The 24,961-nt window shown below is 40.6% G+C and overlaps 1 protein-coding gene across 8 annotated transcripts in view; it reads right to left on the bottom strand.

Moving 5' to 3' along the window:
• Positions 1-24,961, bottom strand: part of fam172a (family with sequence similarity 172 member A) — a 534,183-nt gene that overhangs the window by 66,401 nt on the left and 442,821 nt on the right. Inside the window, exon 11 of one of the 8 annotated variants that reach the window (XM_048526911.2) lies at positions 4,904-4,973. The exons of the other annotated variants lie outside the window; for them this stretch is intronic. Coding sequence (XP_048382868.1) covers positions 4,918-4,973 — 56 coding nt within the window. The 3' untranslated portion in view covers positions 4,904-4,917. The remainder of the gene's footprint in view (positions 1-4,903; positions 4,974-24,961) is intronic. 8 annotated transcript variants of the gene reach the window in all.

Raw genomic sequence — 24,961 nt, 5'->3', positions numbered from 1 at the left:
ATTCTTGTTTAGCTTGAGTGGTGAGAGCTGGTCTGGGGCTATGTGCGGCACATGTGCTTATCAGTCATCCCTGCTCTTATTTTTTAACGGTTACAGTGAAAGATAACACAAGTCCACAGGTTAAGGTGCTAAACTGGAGCAGGGTCAATTAAGCAGGATCCAGCTTTGGTCAACTGGACAAGTCTGTTTGAAGGAAAAGGAATGACTTGCAAATGGAAGGCTTTTAAAAGTGTGATTTCAAGAGTCCAGGAACAGTATGTCCCTGTTAGGGCGAACGGAAAACCTGGCAGGTTTAGGGATCCCTAGCTGCTGAGGGAAAAGAACGCATATGCAAGATGAACGAGTTAAACCGGTAGATACAGTGTATATTTTTCCAAAAGACATTCAAAAAGGTGCCATACAAAATGTTAATTTGAGATTTCACAAACAATAATTTAATGACTGAGAGGTAACTATGTTTGATATCATTTGGTGTGGAAGTAACATTGACCAAGCCCAGGAGAGATCCCTCCTCTTTCCGAAATAGTATTTCAGAATATTTCACATCTCTTTGAACCACAAGGACAAACAGATGTAGGTTCTGCTAAGATCATATTAGTAAGATGGAAATTTCCAGCAATCTCTTATTACTGAGTAGAACTTTAGACCCCATTATGTGCTCAAGTTATAGGAGATGGTCTGAATGCACAATTTTCCATTTAAGAGTTGAGAGATCTATTAACTGATGATGACTGAGTAAATGGGATAATTAAAATTACATGTCTTGAACATTAACATGAACAATGACTTTTCAGGAACAGGTCAGAGTTATATATCTACTTCAGGCTCCAGAATATCCTTGAATAAGCACACAGTGGATTCACTATTATAATTATTAATAACAAAACTAAATGTTCAAAAACGTCATGCTTGCTTTTGGAAGTCTATTGGAATCCCATAATTCAAATGACAGTGATAAGTTGAACCTCATTCTCACAGTTTATGATACTGTTCTGTCTCCTTGATTACTGTGCTATATTCACTACATTTACCATGTAGCACCTGTAGTTCATGTATTTCTTTAATACCACCAAACATATAGGTAGATTTATCTAAACATTTGGTCGGTCTCAAAATCTACCAAGAAAGCTTTTAGTTCAATTTTCTTCTTGAAGCATTGTCACTAGATAATTGTGAAATCAGTATCATCATTTTGAATGACTTTCACTGAGTTGTAAGTCTCTTGTTATATTCATTACAAACAGATCAGACTCCTTGAACTCAGTTTTTGCCTTGGAAGTGAGAAGCAGGAGCCAGCTACATTTAGGTCAGAAACCCATCCCCGGTGGGAAAACATTTAAAGTTAAGATTTTCACATGAGGTGAGCCTTTAATTGGCATTTTCTTTGATGGATTTCTTGGGCAATTAGAATCAGCAGGGGCAGGAATGGAGAAATATCAGAGGAAATCAGACTTCCTATTGCACCATTACTGAGACAACTAATCATTTTAAAGGAGAAATCTCTTGATTGTGCCACAATCAAGAGGTATACTGGTGGCCAGGCACACAGTGCCAGGGTTGTCTCTCAGCTTTGTTACGGCTATTGGGATAGCCCATTGTAAATCAAGTTCCACTATTCTTAGAATTGTCACAAATGTACTCAAAAGTAAAAGTACTCAGTTTACCTATGTGATCAACTCAGGTTAATAGAACATAGAACATTACAGCACAGTACAGGCCCTTCGGCCCTCGATGTTGTGCCGACCTGTCATACCGATCTGAAGCCCACCTAACCTACACTATTCCATGTACATCCATATGCTTATCCAATGACGACTTAAATGTACCTAAAGTTGGCGAATCTACTACCGTTGCAGGCAAAGCGTTTCATTCCCTTACTACTCTCTGAGTAAAGAAACTACCTCTGACATCTGTCCTATATCTTTCACCCCTCAATTTAAAGCTGTGCCCCCTCGTGCTCGCCGTCACCATCCTAGGAAAAAGGCTCTCCCTATCCACCCTATCTAACCCTCTGATTATTTTATATGTTTCAAATAAGTCACCTCTCAACCTTCTTCTCTCTAATGTAAACAGCCTCAAGTCCCTCAGCCTTTCTTCATCAGACCTTCCCTCCATACCAGGCAACATCCTAGTAAATCTCCTCTGCACCCTTTCCAAAGCTTCCACATCCTTCTTATAATGCGGTGACCAGAACTGTACATAATACTCCAAGTGCGGCCCCACCAGAGTTTTGTACAGCTTCACCATAACCTCTAGGTTCCGGAAATCGATACCTCTGTTAATAAAAGCTAAAACACTGTATGCCTTCTTAACAGCCCTGTCAACCTGGGTGGCAACTTTCAAAGATCTGTGTACATGACACCGAGATCTCTTTGCTCATCTACACTGCTAAGAATCTTACCATTAGCCCTGTACTTTGCCTTACGGTTACTCCTACCAAAGTGCATCACCTCACACTTGTCTGCATTCCATTTGCCACCTCTCAGCCCAGCTTTGCAGCTTATCTATGTCTCTCTGCAACCTACAGCATCCTTCGTCACTGTCCACAACTCCACCGACCTTAGTGTCGTCTGCAAATTTACTAACCCATCCTTCTATGCCCTCATCCAGGTCATTTATAAAAATGACAAACAGCAGTGGACCCAACATCGACTCTTGCGGTACACCACTAGTTAACAGAAAGGATAATCTAGGTGTCTACAGTTAACAAGAAGTTATTACAAATAAATGGATCCTAACAACAGGTAAACAACAATAAACTGGCAGTGTTTAGTTATCTACCTGTTAAAACTCTAAAGGTCTTCTTAAATTGCACAACCTCAATCCCTTTCCTCGACACATACAGGCAGGCACAAGCAGGCAAAAAAAAAATTGGTATTATGGGTGCAGGGGAAAAATACCCAGTTAAACAGTTCAAATAGTAGCAGACCTCAGAATTTGATGGGGTGTTTATTTCATTTCCCCAGAATCTTCAGTTCTCTGATCTTTTCCCTCAGGTTCTTTTTTTCGCAGATGGTGGAAAGTGGCAAATTATCAAGTCTTTTCATTTATTGGTTAAAAGCACCAGCTTACAGTAATTGATGGGGAAAAAAGCTGGATTTGTTCAGCTTCAGGTATTTTTACCAGGGGGAGAGAATGCACCTCCTCACTTCCAGAGTTCTGAAAACTTCTCACCGTATCCTTCACACCCACAAATTGTTCAGCTATCCAGGAAACAATGACACAGTTGTCATCAGGCTATTGACCTTTGACATCCATGATTGGTTGGGGCTAATGTCAGCTACTTGTTTCAGTTGTTACTTTGTACACTGACACTGGTGCCATGCTACTCATTCCCAACTGCTTGCGAAGCAACAGTGTACATGACTTACAATGAGTCTTAATCTCTCGTTTTTGGTAAGTACATGAACACCTTCCACAGTCCTTTGATGTAAACCAGTTCTTTTCACAATTCAGTCCACAATAACAAATATACTGAAGTTAAAAAAAATGTAGTTTTTTGGTTTCACTGATACATCAGCGTGTGTTCTTATTGTTTTCTTATATTTGCATTCTGTAAATGATGAAACCTTTAAGCCAAAAACCTGGGACACTCTTTTGTACTGTGACAGAAAATGTGGTGAGATGGGGAAAGAGATAACAGGATCCTTCAGATAAGGGAAAAGTCTTTCAAAAGTTGTATTTCTTTCATTTTCAGTACTTGATCTGAGGTTGCAAACTGTGTCTTCCATGCAGTTATATGTGCAGGTATCTCAGATTCCCTCCCATTCCATGAATCTCATTTGACATTTGGAAACCTTGAGCATTTTTCATTCCCAGCTAGGGTCAATCACCTGGTTTTGCAGCCAGGTCACCACTCTGTTCAGTGTCATTTCTGTCTCACTCTGCCTCCACTTCCCCCTCATTCTCTCCCTTGCCTCTCCTCTTTCTCTGATGAGCTGTTACCTTCTAGGGCCTTATTGTCCTGGCAGGCTTTAGGACAGAGACAAGTGGTATGCTGGTAAATGTGAAAATAGGGGAGTAGCACTCAAAGGTTGCAGCCATCTACTTCAGTACTGCCTTCTCCACATCAAAATAAAAGTCCCATAAGTCCCTTTATTGCTTTGGAGGGCTTTGTTATGCAGGACTCAGAGACAACCAGAATGAATGACACCCTTAATGGAGGGTGCTGGAGTGCACCAAATGACTAGTCCAGACATCAAAGGCTAGTCACAGAAACTCAATGGCCTACTCCATGGTGTGATTTAATGAGCAGTCACTATTTGTTGTGTAATGCCTGGGTGTTTGTCTGGGGTCTCAATGGAAAGGCAATTCGCCATATCTCCAATTGATGTCCTGTCTAGCTATGGCAAAGAAGGCATCAGAGATCAGTTAAATACCTGTCATTTGTGAGATGGCACTACGATCCGGAACTGATCCTTGCAAAGAACCAGTGTAGAGAAGTTCGAGACTACAATGATGTTGATGGCTACTGGCAGGATGTACTGGCCTGTGCCATGAGGTGCAATGTCTTTGGCGACATATTCATAGATGTTTGTGGCTACCTGTTCTGAGAGGTATAGTGATGTGTGACATCAGATATCTGTCATTTATATTTCTCCAGCATTAGATCCTACATAGAATTATACCTGTCCTGCCTTTCTGCCCTTCCTTCCCCTCCCATATCTTCTTATTGCTTGGGATTGTGCCTCCTACATAGATGGTGCTGCCTGAATTCCCATTGGGTCCAAAATCTGTCCACATTGCCAGATGGAAACCTCATACAGTGCTGAGTGCTGTGCCCATTCTGTCCATCACCTGCACAGCAATAAGAGCACCTCCTTTTGCTTTGCCTCAGTGACTCTTATATAGGATTGTGGTAATGCCCTGGTGCAACTATAACCAGCTCCCCATCTGTACTCACTTTTTCTCAGCTGATCAAAAACTGATAGCTGTTGAAATCCAAGTGCTATCTTCAAAATTCCACCTCCCACCTGTAAACCAAACAAGATCTTGATGAGCATGTTAACTACATTAATTGATCTCAGTAAAGAATTGAGAAAGATCTCAATCTTGTTTATCTTCTCTGCTGCACCAATGAACATTGCCAGCATTAGAAATAGTGTCTTGGAAGTAAGTGTTGGCTGCAGCCAGCACTTTTGGTCCCCTGATCCTAGGGAAGGGGTCTTGGTGGACAGAACTCAATTCCATAACTTATTCTTTCATTCTCATTCATTTAAATATTCTTCCCAATGCGTACGTAGCTACAACTCTGTTGGCACTGGTGTTCCAAAAGTGAGGCTCATGTGCCATTGACAACTTAACATAAAAAAGAAAATGTGAAAATAGGGGAGTGGTACTCAAAGGTTGTAGCCTTCTACTTCAATTGTGCTTTCTCCACATCAATATAAAAGTGCCATAACGTTCATTTATGATTAAAATGCTATCTATAGTTATCAAATGTCATCTGTTATGGTATCAAACACACCAAATGAGCGAATCTGCTTCTCTGGTAGGGTATTATGGTGTTAATTAACTTGAAAATATGGCTGTGCTGGAAATTACATAACTAGCTGTTTTTGTAATGAAGCTAAAAGCTAGCCAATCGCTGGAATGGTAAGGCATATATGTGCCTCACAAGTGTCTAAGTGGGAAACACCTCACTGATGTTGTTGGTGGTATGTAAGTAAATTGGTGACTAAATTGTAATAATGCTTTGTGCACCATCTGACATCCAACTGACTGTAAAAGTATTACTAAATGTGCTGTCACAGATGTGCATAACATTCTTTACTTGATTTTTATGCCATCAGTCAACCATTTGTTGTGATCCTGTAAAACCTGTACGTAAGGATTAAAACATCAGCCTACCACATTCTGAATGATACGATGAATGTGTGATCAAAGTGTAAATGACTGACATTGTGAATGGCCAACTACTGACAACCGTGACAGCTCATGGTGACAAACAGGTCATTCTCTACAAAGGAGCTAAAGTCCTCGAGCTTTCTTGTTAAAATGGCAAAATGCTCCAACAGACAATTTTTTTTTTAGTTTTCAATCTTTTCCTGATGGAGTAGTTGGTTCATTGTTTTACAGTCTTAATATGCTTACAGAATGTTAAAACAAAAAAAAGGTTTGTTGCAATTGGTTAAGAGAGAGTGTAAAACACTATCAAAAAGAGGCACCACATTACCATGTTATTTTGCATTAAATTTTATGAGAAAAATATTAATTCTTTTCTGGACAGCAAATATGGGCTATAACTTACAGCATTAATAAGTGAACTAAAAAATGGAATTTGCGTTCACAATGATGGCTACCAGTGCCATTTGCATCTGCACAGACGGAACCAGATGATGTTGGTATCACGTGCTGGTAATCTCAGTGGCCAGTATGCATCTGTGCAGGTGCTGAAGGCATCATCCACAATTAAGAATGAGCTAAGATTCTAAGTTAATGTTCACTGTCAAATAGGAGATTTGGGGGCCATAAAATAACCTACTGAAACCCCAATCCCCAGTGTCCACTGGCAGAATCCTTTCAATTTCTGGTTTAATCCTAAATAAATAAATCAACACTCCATCCTGGTAATAATCAAACCATTAATTCTGCGTTCTCTCTGCACGTATTGGAGACTGAGTTCTTACAGCAATTTCTGATTTTTGAAAGGAATTGCTGGTGGTTCTTCTTTATCAGTCTTCCAGTTCTGCTGCTTCTTGCTGTTACACCTATCTGGCCAAGTTGCATTTCTTGAGTGGTAAAAGAGAAGGTAAACTTCTAGCAAGGACAATGACGGGGGAATGTAAGAGGCGCATATTTACTCTGTTTATAGAATTCACCTTGGAAGAGATTGTGTAATGAAGAAGAAGTACAACTTGAAAAAATATATTTGGGTATGGGCATACATGCCATCAACTGTTACTGTTCTATCTTTGGACATAGCCTCAGCAACAGCCTTTCTATTGAGTTTGAACGTCTGCCTATTGTTATGGGTCACCTTGTCTTGCAGGAGGGTAAGGTATCTTGGTGCAATTAATAAAGTGTCTGGTATGTTAGGTAACTTGTGGTAACTGTGTGATATGGCGTTAGACTTGTAACAACTCTAAGTCAGTGAGAATGAGATAGAGTTACAATGTCAATCAAGATTGATAGAGATTTTTAGTAGGTGTTGGGAGTGTTGTGCATTGAGCAGTGTTTCAGGATAGTAGGTTGAATCTGAAGATGCACTCAGGTTAAAGCAAAATACTGCAGATGCTGGAGATCTAAAATATAAACACAAAGTGCCAGAGAAACTCAGCAGGTCCAGCAGTGTTTGTGGGAAGAGGAACAAAGTTAATGTTTTAGTCCCATGACTCTTTGTAATGGGAGTTAATAGAAGACATAGGACTCAAGACGTTAACTCTGCCCCATTCTCCAAGGGAGTTTCTCAGCACTTTCTCTTTATTATTAGCAGGTGCAGTCACTGCCTTTGACCACGAATGCAGAGTCAATAAATTTCTTGCAACATTGTATTTATGTCCTTAGGACTAAAGTCCTGGCATTTACTAAATAGTTATTTGGCCCCAGTGACCTCACAACATTTCCTTTTAGAGGCTCACTCACTCTGGATAGGTTGTATCTGTTCTTCTCTTCGATTTCTGCACATGGGCCTCCAATTAAATGTTAGACATTATTCTGTCATTATCGAGTGTTCCCTATGTCAATATCACTTTTAGAATGACTTCCTGCACCTGTACTACCCACGGTGGACTTCACTTTTAAGATGCGCTGAAGAAGCACAAGTTAGTTTTAACTTGTGCCTGCACCTCAAATTTTTTCGCTCTTGTTCAGGAATGCTGTCACACAATAATGTGCTTAGCATGGGCGAAACACTAAAATTATTCACATTTGCAGGCACAACAAGTTTCTACTGGCTCCATCAAAAGAAACAGATATGGGTATTCTCCACCTGACCAATTCCATAGCCAAAGATTATCCTTGTATCATTTTTATTTTCTTTTCAGAAATAATACTTTGTAATTTAGTATCGGTAATATATACAGATATAAACCAATCTTATTAAATTTTTAAGGTGGCAGGGAGTAAGACGTGGTAATGCAGTAAATGCATTTTGTCTGGATTTTAAAAAGTCTTCAAAAAGGTATCCCGGATTGAATGTTCCTGAATGACTTGGATATTGGTGAGAATGTTGAGAAATCAAGAGAGATGGGCACTAAGGAAATTCCTTATATCAAGAGCAAAGTGTCCCATTTTCCAATGGCAAAATGAGATTCTCACTAGCGAGAAGCAAGAGGCTTATTTGCATGTATTAGCATGCATTAAGATCCTCATTATTAATTAGTCTCATCTCATTGATAAGCAGTTTCCTATTCTCCCATCTGTCTGGTAGAAACTAGATGGTGACAATTCCTGACATGAAAGCACAATATGGGTGTCTCTAGTTCATCACTTGCTCTTTCAGCCTTCCATCTTGGACACGAGTCACAAATATTTCACCGATCGTAGGAACTGCCGATGCTGGAGAATCTGAGATAACAAGGTGTGGAGCTGGTTGAACACAGCAGGCCAAGCAGCATCAGAGGAATAGGAATGCTGACATTTTGGGTCGGGACCATTCTTCAGAAAATAAGAAGTGTCCAGACTCGAAATGTCAGCTTTCCTGCTCCTCTGATGCTGTTTGGTCTGCTAAGTTCATTCAGCTCTCCTTAAATATTTCAGGCTACATTCCATTGCCTGTGACTGCATGCATCCCCTGTTCATCAGGGCCTTTCAGTACATTTTAGTAAAGCATGGTCCAACTTCCCTCCACTGCACAGTACAGATGCATCTAAAGGGAAACTAGATAAACATATGAGGAAGAAGGAAGTCAAAGGTTCTCTTAATAGATCTAGATAAAGAAGAGGAGGAGATTGGGAGCACAGATGCTCACACAGACAGATTGGGCCAAACGATTGGTTTCTGTGTCTTAGTTAATGTAATTCTGTGTAATAGTAGTACTTAACTTCTGTCTTGTGCAAAATGACTTATTTGTACACATAGTCTGATTGTCAAAATGCTCTGTGGTCCTAAAATGATGCGTCTGAATGCTCATGTTCAAATAATTGACATGTTCCTCTGACATGTCCTTTACTTCTATTTAAATAAATATGCATTTTAGAAAGATTGTCTGCTCACCAGAGAATGTATTTTAAAATAAGCACATCAAAAGTTTCTATAATAATTTCAGTACATGTGGATTACACTCAGAAAAGGGTGTTGTGGCTTGTTATGTCATTGTTGTAGCTGCATCAAGAAATGGTATCAAGTTATCATTTGGAATTGGTGTATTAAGTTTAATTTTAAATGTTCATGTCATTGCCAGAAACATAAGCTTTCATAATAGACTTAGAAATGACAAATTGCTTAAACAGGTTATTGAATAATCCAAACCATGAGATTGTCTAGTAAGGGCTTTAATGTCAACAGCTATGAGGTATCCAGAATCTTACCTGGGTTTTAGTCTCCTGTAGATACTTTCATTTGTGTAAGAATTCACCATGAGCGACTGTTGGCCTGTCATGCGTGCAGTAATGGGTCATACACATGTGTGGTAATGTGTGAAAGTAGCCCCAACACTGTTGTGGATATACAAACCTGCAAATATCTTTAACACTTAAAACAAAATATTTGGGCAGGATCATTGCTGCTTCTTTGTATTTCAATGTTACACTTTTAAACCTATGACCCCTTCCATCTAGAAGAACAAGGGCAGCTACTGGATGAGAACACCACAACCTACTAGTTTCCGTCTAAGCGACTCGCCATCCTGGCATAGAAATACAATACATCACCATTCCTCTTCTATAATTGGGTCAAAAGACTGGAATTTCCACCCTAATGGCACTGTGGGTCTACCTACAGTGCATAGCTTGCAGTGGTTCAAGACAGCAGCTCACCACTACCTTCTCAAGGACGGCAATGAATAGGCAATGAATGCTGGCCCAGCCATACCCTATTAGCGAATAAAAAACATAAAAAATAAAATCTATAATAAAAAGAATCACAGATGAAAGTGTTACATTGATTTTCATTTCACTCATGAGAAAGATGTATATAGCTCTCTCATGAGGCCAAAAATCTATATCACACTTTCTATATTATGTTCATCTTTGTTTCTTTCTGTGATATCAATGAAGCTGATTTTCTCCACAATGATTGCGCCCAAAAAAAGTGCATACTCAGATACATGTATTACTAAACCTTCAATAATGCATACATTTGAAAAAAAATCCTGGTGTTACCAATCTATAATGTACTGCAGTGCTGAAGTACATCACCTCCGAATGAAAGTCAGATATGAACTTTTAGGAAACTACTCAAAATTCATTGCATCAGCTAAGGTAAAATAACTGTTAATGCCCTAATATCCTTTGTGGTGTCAAAAACCAAAGAACTATCTGTGCTTAGTATCCTGTGTAGAATGTCTTCAGGCCTTCTCTGGTCCATTCATGTCCCCATTCCCTCCCATGAAGAATATTCATGGCTGGCAGTGGGTCAGTGTACCAGTCACTGAAGGATCGAGCTGAGGCAGTAATGATCAGAAAAATAAATGTTATGCCCTGCAGCCACTGCTGCAATGCGTCATCTGCAGCAGGTAGGAAATACAGTTGCATACTGTGGCCAATAAACCCATTGAGAACTGTCATGGTTTCCACAAAAGAACTATAATTTAAAATAGTTACAAATAAAATGTTTTTTCTCCATTATATTTTAGAAAGATATTTTCTTTGCCCATTTTAAAAAATATTCTTTCATCATTTGTCAGGCAATAAAATGTGGATAAAAATGATTTCTGTAGATTCTACATGATTGTGGATATTTTGAACATTAGAAAGAGCATTTGGTTTTACAAGTTTAACTTATATTTATTAATAACTATCCACAGTCAACATCAAGAATCTATTAGTCTTATTTTTGCTTCATATGAAATGATTATTGGTCAGCATTTAATTGCCAAGTAAAATAAATATAGATACTTTGTTCAGTGAAAATCTCTGCTTTAGCTATTAACTGCTCTGGAAGTTCGTTTTCCAAGGGTGCGTGCTCACAAACCATGTACCAATAGCCAACTACTAAGACTGTACGTTTAGGGAGAGAGAAAAAGATTGTTATATTTTCATTACTTATGAGGAAAAGGAATTGCAAGCGACTATTTGCCTGTATGGTAAATAGATTTATTTGTGATTAAATTAAGGTTAATGTAATTCTAGTGTGTATTATTTATCACCACTGCACACCTTTTCCATCATTAACTGTACCAAAAAAAGTGTCTCTGGACACCACTAATGTAGACAGGTTTTCATCACGGGTCGGCTTGTCAGTAGTCCAGACCCAGAGGGACAGTATTCCCCACAACAAAAAAAAATTCTAGCTAACCTTGGCTCTTCAGCAACAGGAAAATTATTAATTGCTTATTCCTTTATGTATTTTGTCAGCTGCATAGTGAGGATCATTAATGTCTATTCCAATAAGAACACTTAATACTATAATCAACTGTATTTTGTCATAGCCTCATATTTTCCGATTCAATTTCTCTAAGAGAACCTTCTTTCATTGCAAAACAACACTCTTGAGGGTATCATAAATACTAAAATTGTGTTTTAACTACATCAGCCTACGACAAAATTCTTGTTTGGATATTTTTCTTTAGCATATTAATAGATGATTGGCTCTATTTATAAAACTTGAGCACATTTGACTTTTTAATTCATTTTTGCCGAAGAAATGATAACAACACCCTGAATCTTATGATTTAATATCGATGAGCATTTTCAATATTACTAATGTGCCTAAAATACCTTGTTCCACAGATGAGTAGCTTGGCACCTGCTGCATGAAAAATAGCCAATTACTGCTCAGTGTCTCTAATTTTCTGATTCAATTAGTATGCTCCAGAGCTTTCCACTTTAATAGCAAACTACTTCACAGTTAGCTTTCTGATTAATCATTGCCCATCTGCAAACCGTCGAAAAGCTTGGTGGAACAAATTTGTGTACCTTAGAATGCTGTGAGCTTAGCAAATCAAACCTGTTTTGCTATATGCAGTGTCACTTCCATTTACACTTCGTCTGCTACCAGCAACCAGTAACCAACATTGCGTTAATGATAAGGAAAAGCCTTTGCTATAAAAATCTGATATCATTATGCAAAGAGAAATTTGCATATTGGAAATATCACTTGAAGAAGCTGGTCAAAGCCTAAATTGTTTTATCCTCAATTTTGGTTTAATTTGAAAGGAACAACTTTTTAAAAAATACTTTTTGCAGATAGTGTTTCCTCTTAAATACAAATTTACAATGTTCAGAACTATTAGCAATGATTAAACATATAATATTAAGATGAAATTTTAAAAATGATAATTTAAAATAGCAATCTATCCAAGATCAAAAATGAAAAACAAAAATCAAAGCAAATATTTAAATCTCATAACTACTTTGTAATTGTTCCTTAGCTGAAGGGGAAGTTTTATTTATTTGAAATACAGTCATACAGCACAGAACCAGACCCTTTGGTCCAACTCGAAGAAGCATGTCAGTATTAAAGAATACTTCTAGCACCCAGAGCCACCTTCAAATCAGACAGGGAAAATCAGAGGTTGTGCAAAATTTCTGCTTGTTATAGAATCCATCCGATTTTCATTCCTATTGATTCACACCCAAGTGTTGAGGATGACTATCACCCTACTTAATTTGAGACTTTGACAGTAAGCGAGATAGGTTAAACTTAAATGCAGTGCATTATCCTTGTTATTTTGGTGCTGAAAAATATGTTCTTTGATGCCATTATAAATTAGAAAGAAATCACTGTTCCGATGATTTTGTAAACACTAATTCTCATTGCACTACCTATTTAATGGACTGATCTCTAATGTGGTCCATTTTCTTGCCTATGGAGAAAACTGTTGGGGAGAAAATTTGAGGGGTCGAATTTTGACTGAAGAGGTGTTATTTGAGAGGTGGATTTATTTCTGGGTCATGAATCTGCAACGTGACAGCAAACAGACAGTTTTCAATTTTGGTGTAGCTGAGGGATTAATTGGTGAAAAATCAGGGTGGCCAATTAATCACTGGGCAAGACAGGCATAGAGGTGGGATACCAAGTAAGCAGGCACATATTGTGGCTTGACTCAACAGCCATTGCTGCCTATGCATAGTTCAAGAAAATGAAACCATTTGAATCTTCAAATTGGCTAAGGCAGATGGAGTCTTGGAACGTGGAATAGGTAGGGAAAGTTTCATGTTATTAAATTTCACTGCTGTAAAATAGATTTGGTTTAAAGCTTGCACTTTTGCAATTAAATAAAACATAGAATCTGCTCCCAAAAGGCTGCAGCTGTTCAGCTCTACGTAGCTTCCATTGGCCATCATCAAGGCTTTTGGGATCTCAGATCACTCTTAAGGCACTGCTTAATTATCTAAACGTGACTAATTAACCATAGGCAATTTCACTTTCACACCATCCGCTGCTCTCTTCCCATCTCCACAAAAAATTTCAAGGTTTGAAATGGAGACAGAACATCATGACAAATGATTTCAAAGCTTTTTTTTCCAACTCTATCCCTAACCCATTGTTCACCTCCATTCCAATCTGATTCTATCAATGAAAATTTGACTCGAGGTACCTGAACTTCAAATGAATAGTAATAAATGATGCAAAATCATTGTTGCCCCCTTACAACTGCATTTAGAATCTACAAATATAAGATTGTTTTCTATTTATTTCTTAACCTCATTCAACTTTAAATCATGTTTAGGTTCATTTCATTTTCAGTTTTTTAATTAATCAATATTATTGTCTTAATGCATTTATTATGGTGTTATATCAATATCCCTATTATTACAATTTCTGTTCAGATGTGGACATTGATTACATCTTTGAAAATATAGTATGATTTTGATTACAAGTGTGACAAATGCTTCAGAAGTTTTTTTTAATTTCTTTCAAAAGCTGTGTATTTTATAGATTTGTTTTCGCTTCATTTCCATGTGTACCTTTCACTCCTTCCCAAGTTCTTGAGATTTTAATTTTTGGTTTATAGTTTATTATTTTACTTTCTTAAGATATCAGACTGTTTCATCTGTGTTAACGATACACATAAGGTACATTATGACCATAAGATAAAATGTGTTGTGTTCCCATGCTACAGGGGAACAAAACTGTAGCAATTTTCTTTTCTTAATTTGCCAACGGATGGAATTTACAGGGGCTTACGAGATGTGGGCTCGAGTGAGAAATGTGGCAAAATTGCATGAGAAGTCCAGAGAGGTCTGCCTTAACATCAGGAGCAACCTGCTGCATCTTTTAACAAAGTCCCGGGCATTGAAGTGAGATTCTAGTTGGGGAGTGGTGAGCTGCCTACTAAAGAGGGAACTACACAGAACATAGAACATTACAGCCCAGTACAGGCACTTCGGCCCTCGATGTTGATCCGACCTGTCATATCGATCTGAAGCCCATCTAACCTACACTATTCCATGCACGTCCATATGCTTATCCAATGACGACTTAAATGTATCTAAAGTTGGCGAATCTACTACCGTTGCAGGCAAAGCGTTCCATTCCCGTACTACTCTCTGAGTAAAGAAACTACCTCTGACATCAGTCCTATATCTTTCACCCCTCAATTTAAAGCTATGCCCCCTCGTGCTTGCCATCACCATCCTAGGAAAAAGGCTCTGCCTATCCACCCTATCTAACCCTCTGATTATTTATATGTTTCAATTAAGTCACCTCTCAACCTTTTTCTCTCTAACGAAAACAGCCTCAAGTCCCTCAGTCTTTCCTCGTAAGACCTTCCCTCCATACCAGGCAACATCCTAGTAAATCTCCTCTGCACCCTTTCCAAAGCTTCCACATCCTTCTTATAATGCAGTGACCAGAACTGTACACAATACTCCAAGTGCGGCCGCACCAGAGTTTTGTACGGCTTCACCATAACCTCTTGGTTCCAGAACTCGATCCCTCTATTAATAAAAGCTAAAACACTGTACGCCTTCTTAACAGCCCTGTCAACCTGGGCGGCAACTTTCAAGGATCTGTGTACATGGACACCGAGATCTCTCTGCTCATCTACACTACTAAGAATCTTACCATTAGCCCTGTACTTTGCCTTCCGGTTACTCCTACCAAAGTGCATCACCTCACACTTGTCTGCATTAAACTCCATTTGCCACCTCTCAGCCCAGCTATGCAGCTTATCTATGTCTCTCTGCAACTGACAGCATCCTTCGTCACTATCCACAACTCCACTGACCTTAGTGTTATGTGCAAATTTACTAACCCATCCTTCTATGCTCTCATCCAGGTCATTTATGAAAATGACAAACAGCAGTGGACCCAACACTGACCCTTGCGGTACACCACTAGTAACTGGTCTCCAGGAACATTTCCCATCAACTACCACACTCTGCCCTCTTTCAGCAAGCCAATTTCCGAACCAAACTGCTATATCTCCCATAATTCCATTCCTCCGCATTTTGTACAATAGCCTACTGTGGGGAACCTTATCGAACGCCTTCCTGAAATCCATATACACCACATCAACCAGTTTACTCTCATCTACCTGTTTGGTCATCTTCTCAAAAAATTCAATAAGGTCTGTGAGGCACGACCTACCCTTCACAAAACCGTGTTGACTATCCCTAATCAATTTATTCTTTTCTAGATGATTATAAATCCTATCCCTTATAACCTTTTCCAACACTTTACCAACAACTGAGGTAAGGCTCACTGGTCTACAATTACCAGGGTTGTCTCTACTTCCCTTCTTGAACAGGGGAACCACATTTGCTATCCTCCAGTCATGTGGCACTATTCCTGCAGACAATGACGAATTAAAGATCAATGCCAAAGGCTCGGCAATCTCCTCCTTGGCTTCCCAGAGGATCCTAGGATAAATCCCATCCGGCCCAGGGGACTTATCTATCTTCACCCTCTGTAGGATTTCTAATACCTCTTCCTTGTGAACCTCAATCCCACTTAGTCCAGTAGGCTGCATCTCAGTATTCTCCTCGACAACATTATCGTTTTCTATTGTGAATCCTGTTCAAAAATATTCATTTAGTGCTTCCCCTATCTCCTCTGACTCCACATACAACTTACCACTATTATCCTTGATTGGCCCTAATCTTACTTTCGTCATTCTTTTATTCCTTAAATACCTATAGAAAGCCTTAGGGTTTACCCTGATCCTATCAGCCAACAACTTCTCATGTCTCCTCCTGGCTCTTCTGAGCTCTCTCTTTAGGTCTTCCCTGGCTACCTCGTAGCCCTCAAGTGCCCTAACTGAGCCTTCACATCTCATCCTAACATTAGCCTTCTTCTTCCTCTTGACCAGAGATTCCACCTCCTTAGTAAACCACGGCTCCCGTGTTCTACAGGTTCCTCCCTGCCTGACAGGTACATACTTATCTAGGACACACAGGAGCTTTTTCTTGAATAAGCTCTACATTTCTAATGTGCCCATCCCCTGCAGTTTCCTTCCCCATCCTATGCTCCCTAAATCTTGCCTGATCTCATCGTAATTGCCTTTCCCCCAGCTATAACTCTTGCCCAAGACACCTATCCCTTTCCATCACTAAAGTAAACATAACAGAATTGTGATCGCTATCACCAAAGTGCTCATCTACTTCCAAATCTAACACCTGGCCAGGCTCATTACCCAGTACCAAATCTAATGTTGCTTCGCTCCTTGTTGACCTATCTACATACTGTGCCAGGAAGCCCTCCTGCACACACTGGACAAAAACTGACCCATTTATAGTACTCGAACTACAGTATTCCCAGTCAATATTTGGAAAGTTGAAGTCCCCCTTGACAACTATCCTGTCTCTCTCACTCCTATCGAGAATCATCTTTGCTATCCTTTCCTCAACATCTCTAGAACTATTCGGAGGCCTATAGAAAACTCCTAACAGGGTGACTTCTCCTTTCCTGTTTCTAACCTCAGCCCATACTACCTCAGTTGACGAGTCCCCAAACGTCCTTTCTGCAACTGCAATACTGTCCTTGACCAACAATGCCACACATCCCCCGCTTTTACCATCTTCTCTGTTCTTACTGAAACATCTAAATCCCAGAACCCGCAACAACCATTCCTGTCCCTGCTCTATCCATGTTTCCGAAATGGCCACAAGATCGAAGTCCCAGGTACTAACCCATGCTGCAAGTTCACCCACCTTATTCCGGACACTCCTGGCATTGAAGTAGACACACTTCAAACCAACTTCTTGCTTGCCGGTGCCGTCTTGTTAATGACCTGATTAACTGCATTTTCTGCCTCATTATTATACAGCTTCCCATCCTACCACCCCCCAACAAGCAAACTAAATGACAAGAGCCCTTGCCATGATGGTAAATGCATGTACATGGCAACTTCAGCTCACCATTATTTGTCCCCACACAACAGTATTTCAGGGCATCATCTATCCGTACCAGCCACATATGCCCCTTTGTCCATTAAAATTGGCATCCAGTATATGCAAACCCTTCAGGATCCTCATGACACCTCTCTAATCCACTCGCAGGACACATATGAAGCACTGACCTGCATCGCAGGGTCTGCATTCAGCTTATGAATCGGAAACAGCTGGTTGACAGTCTTCAGACATGGAGGTGTACATTATGCTGCACAATGGCATGTTATATCAATCTCACAGCATCATGTTCCAGCGGCTTTCTTGGTAAACGAACTGCATAAGCAGCTAGCAAAACAGCCATGTCTTAAAGTCTCAGGGGATTTGTCCTCACCAAAGTCCAGGCAGGCACCTGTCCTTCAGGGTGTCCCTGCATAATAAATCATGGGTGGCCTTTGACAACAGTCTAGGGGATCCTCTATTGTCAGGCATCCTGTTCAAGAAGGGGAGTAGAGACAACCCTGGTAATTATAGACCAGTGAGCCTTACCTCAGTTGTTGGTAAAGTGTTGGAAAAGGTTATAAGGGATAGGATTTATAATCATCTAGAAAAGAATAAATTGATTAGGGATAGTCAGCACGGTTTTGTGAAGGGAAGGTCGTGCCTCACAAACCTTACTGAGTTCTTTGAGAATTCCAAGATAATAAAATGTGAGGCTGGATGAACACAGCAGGCCAAGCAGCATCTCAGGAGCACGAAAGCTGACGTTTCGGGCCTAGACCCTTCATCAGAGACTGATGAAGGGTCTAGGCCCGAAACGTCAGCTTTCGTGCTCCTGAGATGCTGCTTGGCCTGCTGTGTTCATCCAGCCTCACATTTTATTATCTTGGAATTCTCCAGCATCTGCAGTTCCCATTATCTCTGAGTTCTTTGAGAAGTTGACCAAACAGGTAGATGAGAGTAAACTGGTTGATGTGGTGTATATGGATTTCAGGAAGGCGTTCAATAAGGTTCCCCACAGTAGGCTATTGTACAAAATGCAGAGGAATGAAATTGTGGGAGATATAGCAGTTTGGATCGGAAATTGGCTTGCTGAAAGAAGACAGAGGGTGGTAGTTGATGGGAAATGTTCATCCTGGAGACCAGTTACTAGTGGTGTACCGCAAGGGTCGGTGTTCGGTCCACTGCTGTTTGTGTATCCATGTACACAGATCCTTGAAAGTTGCCACCCAGGTTGACAGGGCTGTTAAGAAGGCATACAGTGTTTTAGCTTTTATTAATAGAGGGATCAAGTTCTGGAACCAAGAGGTTATGATGAAGCTGTACAAAACTCTGGTGCGGCCGCACTTGGAGTATTGTGTACAGTTCTGGTCACCGCATTATAAGAAGGATGTGGAAGCTTTCGAAAGGGTGCAGAGGAGATTTACTAGGATGTTGCCTGGTATGGAGGGAAGGTCTGATGAAGAAAGGCTGAGGGACTTGAGGCTGTTTACATTAGAGAGAAGAAGGTTGAGAGGTGACTTATTTGAAACATACAAAATAATCAGAGGGTTAGATAGGGTGGATAGGGAGAGCCTTTTTCCTAGGATGGTGACGGCGAGCACGAGGGGGCACAGCTTTAAATTGAGGGGTGAAAGATATAGGACAGATGTCAGAGGTAGTTTCTTTATTCAGAGAGTAGTAAGGGAATGGAATGCTTTGCCTGCAACGGTAGTAGATTTGCCAACTTTAGGTACATTTAAGTCGTCATTGGACAAGCATATGGACGTACGTGGAATAGTATCGGTTAGATGGGCTTCAGATTGGTATGACAGGTCCGCACAACATCGAGGGCCGAAGGGCCTGTACTGTGCTGTAATGTTCTATGTTCTAAATAACAGTATCGGTGCTTTCGCAGTCTGGGAAGTGGGTCATCGTCGGCCCCATCGTTCCACATTAACCAGTTCACGGACTTGGCCAAATCAGGTCGGGGATACATACAAGCAACAGTCAGGGGGTTGGCCTGGTCTGGTACAGATAGAGTGACATTGACGTTGAAGAAATCAGAAAATGGCATTTAATCTGGCAGAGCAGAGAAGGTTATTGATTATTGAAGGTTAATCAAGGATATTACCCAACACCAATGGCCATTCCTCTACACCATGGAAACATTACTGACCTGGGTGGTTACCAGGCTGCTGGAATTTGGTGTAATGGCCTCCTCTGCTGGTCCTCTGGGACAATGACATTTTCCTCTGCATTATCACATCCATGAGGACCTCTAGTTCCTTCTTGAAGAATCATGGCACGATTTTCCCTTCTCCAGCATCTTTGATTGGATGTTCACCATCAAGCAGGGAAGTTTTGGAACGTTAGTGCCTGTCTGGGTACATGTCAGTCTTGTAAATATGGTGTAGGCGCCAGGGATCCTGTTGGTGGATATCTGGTGAGTGCTAAGTCTTTCCTAGAATTGTCACTGGTTAAGGTGGGGCTTGAATTGGGTGACAGGGGCATCATGGGAGTGGGCTGAGTAGTTAATGAGATGAGTTTGGTAAGATAAGGCAAGTAATCTTGCTCGGTCTTTGGTGAGAAACTCCAAGAAATCTGACAAAACAGACGCTTAGCTGGAAAAACGTAAGATTCAGCTCTATATATTACAATATATTAAATGTATTCAACTATTTTGAATTTTCTCTACAAACATATTTGAGCTTCTACTGATGCAATAATTATTTAGTAGGTGGCTAACAATTTATTACAGCACCTTATTTTACTATTGCATACACAATGTATAAGTATTTTTAATGCCTGTATTCCATAAACATAGTTAATTAATGCACTGGTAAATCTGGTTCCTGGCATTGAATCCTAATGAGGGGGATTTGGAGGAGGTGTGTTGAATGGGTTTCTACCAGAGAGCAGAAGTACAACTTCTTGGTGCAGTGAAGGTTGACTTTATTTGGCTTCAGAATGACATAGAGATTTGACAGGCTCAATGTCTTTTCAGAGCAAGCAAGGAGAAGGGCAACTAGGAAAAGTTCTCCTTTATGTGCTGGTGGAGCATAACAGGCCCTTGTGGCTACTGCATAGTGTTAGGGCAGATAAAGATATGCAAGAAGGCAGATATGCTTTGCAGTGGCCAATGGAGCCAAACAATCATTTCCCCATGCTTATGACGGGTGCTAGAAGATGGTAGCAATACTTCTCATGTGATCGTGGCGCTGTTTGGGATGTGGGGGTGCACTGGGGGGACTTGTGCAGAAAATGTAAATTGGCTTCTAGCAGGTAATGGGAAAGCAGTTTAGAATATAAGTAACTCTAACAGAGAAGAGTGATATTTCTTTGTAGAGGGTGGAGAGGTTAGTGTGCTAGGAGAATGCAAATAAAGGCTTACAAGATAAGGGGATATGGTAGAATGACAGGACAGCAATTTAGATAATGATACCCAGAGTGGGACAGGAAGAGACATTTTATATTAAAATGGAAAAACAGATGTAAATACTGTCAAAAGTGGAAATTATGGTAAAAAGACAAAACTAGTGGCTCATTACTTGAATGCTTGTTATTTGCAATAAAATCAATGATTGAACCCATGGGAATGATCTTATAGCCAATACAGAATCATGGTTACAAGGTGGTCAAAACTTGGAACTAAATATTCAGAGATATGTGACTTCTCCAAAAGCAGGAAGGAAAGGGTGGAGGGGTAGCATTGTTGGTATGGGTCAGGATAAGTATGTTAGCAAGAAATGATTTTGGATCAGATGTAGAATCCAAATTGGTGGAGATCAAAAAAAAAATTGAAATAGAAGGAAGGCTCTAGTAGGAGTAGTCAATAGACCCCCTAATAGTGGCTACATGATACTCAGAATAAATCAAGAGGTAATGACAGCAATAACAAAAGCAGTACATTAATCATGGGTGACTTTAAACATCATGAGGATTGGGTTAGTCAGGTTGGCAGAGAAAGCCTTGAAGAAGAATTCAAAGAGAGTATTTGGGACGGTTTCCTAGAGCAATTTGTTACAGATCCAGCCAGACATTAGGCTTCTTTTGATTTAATAAATCTAATAGGTTTAATAAATTATGTTAGAGTAAAAGATCCCCTGAGAAACAGTGACTGTAACGTGGTAGAATTTAGCATTTAAGATTTAGAGAGAGGAACTTGGGTCAGAAACAACCGTGTTAAGCTTAAATTAAGGTGATCGCAAAGGAATGAGGGTAAAGTTGGCTGAAGTGGACTAGAGAAGGAGTTTAGCAGAAGAATGGTTGAGGAACATTGGTAAACTTCTAATAAAATAGTTCATGCTACTTGTGTGGTGCAAATGTTACTTACCAAATAAAATCCCAAGCTGAAATTTTGCCCAACAACAATTGAGCACAGATGTCTTCAGTAACTAGGGCATTATGAACACAGACTTCACAGAAGACGTCATAGTGTCCCTACAGCATGGAAACAGGCCATTCAGTCCACTGGGTCCACACTGACCATCTGAAAAACATTCCTCCTAGACCCACCCCTTAGCCTATCATTGCATTTCCAATCCTAGACACGACAGGCAATTTAGCATGGCCAATCCACCTAACCTGCACATCTTTGGACTGTGGGAGGGAACTGGAATACCTAGAGGAAGTCCACAATGACACAGGGAGAAAGTGTAGACTCCGCATAGACAGTCGCCTGAGGCTGGAATTAAATCCGGGTCCCTGGCTCTGTGAGGCAGCAGTGATAACCACTGTGCCACCGTACCGCCCCAAGCACAGTCTGCTAGAACTTATTCAACATCTGCCCTTACAATGGGTGGAAGGGCATTTACAGAGCAGTTGATGGTAGTTAGATTCAGGACACTGTCCTGAGGAAGCCTACAGCAATGTCTGGAGCTGAGATGTTTGCTTTTTAACAACCAAATCTATTTCTTCCCAAAATATTTTTTCTGAATTTTTCTGAAGAAGGGTCTGGGCCCAAAACGTCAGCCTTCCTCCTCCTCTGATGCTGCTTAGCCTGCTGTGGTCATCCAGATAAACACCTTGTTATCTCTATTTCTTTCTACTTTGTTGGGTTGATGCCAATGATGAGGGTGTGGAGACGGTGTAGTGGTAATGTCACCAGATTAGTAACTCCAGACATGGCTTCAAATCCTACCATGGCAGATGTTATAACTGATTTAATTAAAGATCTGGAATTAAAAGTAGCTGGCCTAATAGAGACCAGTCAGTCGCCGGTGAATCTGATGAAAACCTATTTAGTTCACCAATATCCTTTAGGGAAGGAAGTCTGCCATCCTTCCCTGGTCTGGCCTACATATGACTCAAGATTGGCAGTAATATGGTTGACTCTTAACTGGCCTCTGGGCCTAGCTAGCAACATCCACATCCTATGAACAAACGGACCAAGTGGCACACTAGATGAACTAGTAATATGGAAACTAAAGTAATGTTCTGGGGACCTGGGTCCAAATCTCACTTCAGCAGATAGCGGAATTTGAATTGAATTAAAAGGCTCATAGTGACTTAATGTAAAAACCCATCTGATTTACTAGATGTGATAATGGGAAGTGCAGATGCTGGAGAATCCAAGATAACAAAGTGTGGAGCTGGATGAACACAGCAGGCCAAGCAGCATGTCAGGAGCACAAAAGCTGACGTTTCGGGCCCAGGCCCTTCATCAGAGCTGAGAGAGATTCCCTGAGGTTGGTCCGGAGGGAGGAGGGTAACTTCTTCAGGTTAGGCATCCCTGGAAGAGGCTTTGCAGTGGGGTTGAAATTGTATCAGTGATGAAGGGTCTGGGCCCGAAAGGTCAGCTTTTGTGCTCCTGAGATGCTGCTTGGCCTGCTGCATTCATCCAGCTCCACACTTTGTTATCTTGATTTACTAGATGGCCCCCTTTAGGGAAAGAAACTGTTATCCTCATCTGGTCTGGCCTACATGTGACTCCGGACCCACAGAAATATGGCTGACTCTTAACTGACTTGTGCTGAGCAAGCCACTCAGTTGTTTCAACCACTAGAAAGGAAAAAGAGCAACTGAGCTGGACCGACAAACTGGTATCAGAAATGACGATGGCAAATGGAGCCATGTCAACCTCTTTAAGAATACCTGGGGCGAGTGTCAAAGTTGGGAGAGCTGTCTCACAGACTAATCAAGCAACAGTCTAATATAGTCTTTCTCCAAAACTCTTGACATTCTTAAAAAGAGGGGACCCCAGCATTACAATGCAAAAGATAATGGCTAATCTATCCTGGCCTCCTCCAAAGGTCCCAGCATCGTAGATGTCAGTCTTTGACCAATTCGATTAACTCCACCTGATAGCAAGAAACAGTTGGAGGCACTGGATACTGCAAAGGTTATGAGTGCTGACAACATTCCAACAATAGTACTGAAGACTTGTGCTCCAAAACATGCTGTTCCCTAGCCAAGCTGTTCAAGGGCAGTTATAACACTGGCGTCTACCTGATCATGTAGAAAATTGTCATTGTATGTTCTGTACACAAAAACAGAACAAATTCATAACAGCCAAATAATGCCACATCAGTCTACACTTGATCACTGCTAAAGTGATGAAAGGAGTCATCAACAGTGCTATCAAGCAGTACTTGCGTAGCAATAACCTGCTCACTAATACTCAGTTTGGGTCTAGCCAGAGCTTCTCAGCTCTTGATCTCATTGTTTAGACTGAACATGAATAGAACAGCTGAACTCTAGATATGAGATTAGAGCGACTGCCCTTGACATCAAGGCTGCATTTTATAGAGTGTGGCTTCAAGGAGTTCAACCAAAATTGCAATCAGTGGGAATGGGGGCAAAACTCTCTGCTGGACTCGTGACTGACACAAGGGAAGATGTCAGTCACCTCAGCTCCAAACCATCTGTGCAAGAGGGTCTCAGGGTACATCTTGCTTCATCAATGAATTTACTTACATCATAAGGTGAGAAGTGGGGTGTTTGCCAATGACTGCACAATGTTTAGCCCCGTTCAAGAATCCTCAGATACTGAAGGAGTCCATGTCCAAATGTAACAAAATCCAGACAATATCCAAGCTTGGGCTGATGAGCAGCATGTAACATTCAAGCAATGAACACCTTCAACAAGAAAGTATCTAATTATCGCTCCCTTATATCCAGTATCATCACCATAATTGAATCCTCCACCATCAAAATCCTGGCTGTTACCATTGACCAGAAATGAGCTGAACTGGTCATATAAGTACTGTGGCCACAAAGCAGATTATTGGCTGTGAGTAACTTGCCTCTTGATCCTCCAATGAGTAACTTGCCTCCTGATTCTTCAAAGTCTGTCAACAATCAACAAGGCATAAGTCAGGGATGTGATGGAAGACTCCCACTTGCTTGGATGTGTGCAGTTCCAGCCGTACTCAAGAAACTTGACACCATGTGGGGCAAAACAGCCTGCTTTATTGATAACACATCTACAAACATTCAGGCCCTTGATCACTTCCTTAGATGGCATCTTCAAACCTCATGACCACCACCATCTAGAAGGACAAGCAAGCAGATATGTGGGAATGCTAGCGCCCATAAGTTGCACTCCACGCTAGTCACCATTGAGTCTTAGAAATCTATTGTCATTCTTTCAGTGTCCCCAAACT

The sequence above is a fragment of the Stegostoma tigrinum genome, chromosome 3, assembly GCF_030684315.1.
Source record: "Stegostoma tigrinum isolate sSteTig4 chromosome 3, sSteTig4.hap1, whole genome shotgun sequence".
NCBI lineage: Eukaryota > Metazoa > Chordata > Chondrichthyes > Orectolobiformes > Stegostomatidae > Stegostoma > Stegostoma tigrinum.
Note: the sequence above shows the minus strand (reverse complement) of the source record. Positions and strands in the feature narration are given on the sequence as shown.